The 5,000-nt window shown below is 51.7% G+C and overlaps 1 protein-coding gene across 5 annotated transcripts in view; it reads right to left on the bottom strand.

Moving 5' to 3' along the window:
* Positions 1–5,000, bottom strand: part of crtc3 (CREB regulated transcription coactivator 3) — a 46,449-nt gene that overhangs the window by 2,310 nt on the left and 39,139 nt on the right. For all 5 annotated transcript variants that reach the window (XM_076287103.1, XM_076287102.1, XM_076287101.1 and 2 more), the window contains 5 exons: positions 4,356–4,441; positions 3,870–3,919; positions 2,249–2,469; positions 686–951; positions 106–366 (listed from right to left, as the gene is read on the bottom strand). In XM_076287103.1, the coding sequence (XP_076143218.1) occupies positions 106–366; positions 686–951; positions 2,249–2,469; positions 3,870–3,919; positions 4,356–4,441 (884 nt within the window). The remainder of the gene's footprint in view (positions 1–105; positions 367–685; positions 952–2,248; positions 2,470–3,869; positions 3,920–4,355; positions 4,442–5,000) is intronic.

Here is a 5,000-nt window from a genome sequence, read left to right on the forward strand (position 1 = left end):
AATGAACCAGATCCTTAGTTTAAAGATCCAAAGCCCACATGTACAAATGTGTCCTTGTAAATGTGTGTACATGTGGCCTGAGATTGCAGCCTTATGGGCACTCACCAGGGCTGAGCTGAAGTCCAGGTTGGACAGGTTTTGCAGTGGCGACACTGGCTGCTGCTGCTGCTGCTGCTGGTGGTGTTGCTGGTGTTGCTGGTGCTGCTGCTGGTGGTGTTGCTGGCCACCCTGGCCTTGACACCGGCCTTGCTGCATGGGTTGGTGCTGGTTCTGGTTCTGCTGCTGCTGCATGGCCTGCTGGGACTGCTTGTAGAGGGGGTACGGTGGGGGGGGCTCCATGGGGAGGCTGGTGTCTAACGGGACGCCCTGGAGATAGACAAGGACAGTGGGTTGGGAAAAGGCCTTGCATTGTTACTCTCATTGTGTTTGGTCTGTGTCTTCCTCTCAGTGTCTTTATCAGCTGCTCATGCTAACAAAAAACAATGTGAATGTGACTAAGCTAGGGGCAGCCGTGACCTATTGGTTAGCGGTTCAGACTACCAGAGGGTTGCCAGGTTCGAACCCCGACCAGTAGGAACGGCTGAAGTTCTCAATCACTGGTTATGTGAATTGGCTAAACAGTGTGTGTGTGCACGTGTGTGTATAGGTGTGTGTGTGTGTGTGTGTGTGTGTGTGTGTGTGTTACCTGTGTGATTGGGGACAGCGATGGCGACATGGTCGGCGACATCTGCTTGCCCAGACTCCGCCTCTGCTCGGCGCCCGGCGACAGCGTCAGGGGGCTGATGGGGGCAGGGCGTCGCCGTGGCGAACTGCTCATGCCCGCCGCTGGCGGACTGGTCAGTGAGGAGAGGCGCAGGGACGAGTGGATGGAGGGATTACTGAGGGACGAGTGCAGCTGGGAGTTGGCGAGCGATGCCTGGATGGAGGGGTTGCTGAGGGAGGATGAAAGACCTAGAGAGGGAGAGATGGAGAGAGAGAGAGAGAAAGAGAGAGAGAGAAAGAAAGAGATCAGAAATTTAGAGGACAGTGCTTAGATATCACCACTATACCACACACACACACACACACACACACTCACACACACACACACACACACACACGCACAGTAGATTTTTTCATATTTGATGCACATGTTTGCTGGCCATCTTTGTATTCTTTGACATTTTTGTATTCTGTATGTAATCATTGTGCTTTGGCAATGCAAAAAGAAGTGGTTGTGCCAATGAAGCTCACATGAATTGAGGTGAACAGAGCGGGAGAGAGAGAGAGGGAGAGAGAGAGAGGAAGAGGGATGGAGAGAGAGAATGAGAGAGAGAGAGGAAGAGAGGGAGAAAGAGGGAGAGAGAGAAAGAACGGGGGAAGAGAGCGCAAAGGGTTGGAGAAACAAACAGTGCTGTTGGCCACCCCACTGAAAACTATAAAACATAATCTGACTGATACTGCTCCTGGGAAGCATGACGTTGGGTGGAAATTATGATGGCTTGCATTCTCTACTTTGTTTTTTTCACTGTCCACTCTCCTCCTCCTCTCAAACACACACACACACACGGGTCCTTGTTGGAGAGCTGAGAGAACAGAGCAGCAGCTTGCATAGAGGCGACACTAGGGTCAGATCTGGCCTTGGATACTGGTGTGCTGCCAGAGTGAGAGTGCACACACAAATACTGCACACGCACGCACGCAGGCAGGCCAGGCGCGCGCGCACACACACACACACACACACACACACACACACACACACACACACACACACACACACACACACACACACACACACACACACGAAAGTCAAGAGAACTGCAGTAAATAAGAAACACCATCCACTTAAAAAGACTGAGATTAATGGGAGAAATGATGAAGTGGACGCAGTTTTAGATTGGACAGGACAAAGATAACATGCAGAGAGGAGCGGGAAGTGGAAGAAGGGAAATACGTCTTCTATGGCAAACCCAGCCAAGACAAGCAGCTGCTCTCATTCCCACACATTCACTGTTTTCTGTGTGTGTGTGTGTATGTGTAAGTAAGAGTGTGTGTGTGTGTGTGTGAGTGAGTAAGTGTGTGTATAAGTAAGAGAGTGTGTGTGTGTGTGTGTGTGTGAGTGAGTAAGTGTGTGTGTGAGTAAGTGTGTGTGTGAGTAAGTGTGTGTAAACTCAATTTTGGAAACATATAAGCCACTGGCATCCTAGCAAACTCCAAGCTCTGTGTATGCTTGTACACAGGTGTGTGTAGTACGTGCATGAGCACTGACCCTGGGAGTTGCCAATGCCCAGGTGCATCATGGCGGCGGGCAGGTTGCCGGTGCTGCTGCCTCCGCTCAGGTTGGGGTAGCAGCTGCCGTCGTCTGGGTCCAGCGGCGTGGGCAGCGGCGAGGGGAAGTGCAGGTTGCTCAGGTCAGGCAGGGAGCCGCCCGTGTTCAGGGAGCCCTGGTAATGCGACAGGCCCATGCTGGGCTCCGGGGAGGGGAATATGCTGCACACACACACACACACACACACACACAGAGCCACGCACACACACACACACACGCACACACACACAGAGCCAAGCACACACACACACACACACACGCACACACACAGAGCCAAGCACACACACACGCACACACACGCACACACACACACGCACACACACCCACACAGCCAAACACACACACACACACACACAAAGAGCCAAACACCCACACAACAACACAGATGTGTTCTGTTACAGCAGTGTTAAGTCACAGGAAATCTAAAAGCCTTTTATATTACTTCACTCCACCATAATATGTGGCTGAATCAAGGTAGTGCCAAAACAAAACAAAACAACGCTTGGCTGGAAGTTTTGCATAACCTGGCTTTACCGAGATTATATACTTAGACAAAGCCTATGTGTATTTGGCCAAAGCTGCCAATAAACTATTTGTGGTGAGAAGACCACCAGCATAGTTAATGTGTACGTGCACTCCAACTGAGAAGAGCAAAACAGCAACAGCAAAGAAGGTTATTTAAAGGCCCTCGGCCCTCTGCTCAGGTCACTACAATTGGCCACCAGGCGCCATGCAAGGAATCCTGTGTTTCAGTTCTGGAGCACTAGGAAACATAGTGAACGGTTGAGCCTGAAACCTGTTGGGAGGAGACATGGAAGAGAACGAGGGCCAGTGAGGGCCAGCCTGACCGAGAGAGGACAGGCAGAAGAGAGACTAGAGGAGACTAGAGGAGACTAGAGGGCAGGAGAGAGACTAGAGGAGACTAGAGGAGACTAGAGGGCAGGAGAGAGACTAGAGGAGAGAGACTAGGGACTAGAGGGCAGGCAGGAGAGAGACTAGAGGAGACTAGAGGGCAGGCAGGAGAGAGACTAGAGGAGACTAGAGGAGACTAGAGGGCAGGAGAGAGACTAGAGGAGAGAGACTAGAGACTAGAGGGCAGGCAGGAGAGAGACTAGAGGAGACTAGAGGGCAGGCAGGAGAGAGACTAGAGGAGACTAGAGGAGACTAGAGGGCAGGCAGGAGAGAGACTAGAGGAGAGAGACTAGAGACTAGAGGGCAGGCAGGAGAGAGACTAGAGGAGACTAGAGGGCAGGCAGGAGAGAGACTAGAGGAGACTAGAGATGACTAGAGGGCAGGAGAGAGACTAGAGGAGACTAGAGTGCAGGAGAGAGACTAGAGGAGACTAGAGGGCAGGCAGGAGAGAGACTAGAGGAGACTAGAGGAGACTAGAGGGCAGGAGAGAGACTAGAGGAGACTAGAGGGCAGGAGAGAGACTAGAGGAGACTAGAGAGGGCAGGAGATAGACTAGAGGAGACTAGAGGGCAGGAGAGAGACTAGAGGAGACTAGAGGAGACTAGAGGGCAGGCAGGAGAGAGACTAGAGGGCAGAGTGTCCCACTCACTTGATTCCAGGCACTTCACATGACTTGGGGCGCGAGGACAAGGACTGGACCTGCAGTTAGGATCAGAGGACAGCCATGAAGCCCTGGACATCATCAGGTGTGTTTGATGTCCACAAAACCCATCTCACACATTGGAGGTGAACATTTGACATTTTGTCTTGTCGTCATTGTCACAAGAAAATAAGTCTCCACATGACACTAAATTACACACAACGGTCTCATTCATTGTACTAACATCTTACAATATCTTCTACAGCATGACATGATTTAAGACAAACAAAGCTTATAGTACACCCATCACTTATACTACAGTATTCTAGTGCTTTACACACTTAGGCTGTCTGGGATTTTAGTCCATATCAGCAGCTCTGCAACAGAAGCACTCCTGTCTCCTCTCCATAAAGCTGTGTAATGAGGAGCCCCCCCCCCTCCCCCGCGCCCCTCTGCTAACGAGCCCACTTCTCCAGAGCCCAGCGCTGTACTCACCTTCTTGGCCTCCCACAGCTGCTTGGGCATGGGCTTGTTGACGCCCATCAGGCCGTCATCGCTGGGCAGCGAGGGGAAGGAGAACACTGCGGAGGACAAGAGAGGACACACACACATGGCCTGGTCAGCATGAGGACAAGAGAGGACACACACACATGGCCTGGTCAGCATGAGGACAAGAGAGGACACACACACATGGCCTGGTTAGCATGAGGAGAAGAGAGGACACACACACATGGCCTGGTCAGCATGAGGACAAGATAGGACACACACACATGGCCTGGTCAGCATGATCAGCCGAGACTGAGAGAGAGAGGCCTGGATTAAGACAGAGAATATAAAGTGTGTGTGTGTACTGTGTGTGAGAAAGAGAGAGACTGAGTGTGAGTGTCGGTGTGAGTGTGTGTCTGTGAGCGAAACACACAGAGAGAGAGAGAGAGAGAGAGAGAGAGAGAGAGAGAGAAAAGGTGTGAGGGAGTGAGTCAGAATATGTGTAGGAGAGTGAGAGGAGGTAAAGAGAGAAAAAGGTGTTCTCGACTTCCTGCCTGCTGTGTTCTCTAATGGTCATTGCGGAGAACGCCTCATGGGGCTCTTCCTCTGATCTCTCAACCCCCCCCTGGACCTTCCTGGCAGTCAGTCCTTCGG

Source organism: Alosa pseudoharengus, unplaced genomic scaffold (genome assembly GCF_046254945.1).
Source record: "Alosa pseudoharengus isolate Yale_2024_CS ecotype anadromous, Long Island Sound unplaced genomic scaffold, YU_APseudo_1.1 YU_APseudo_1.1_scf_16, whole genome shotgun sequence".
NCBI lineage: Eukaryota > Metazoa > Chordata > Actinopteri > Clupeiformes > Clupeidae > Alosa > Alosa pseudoharengus.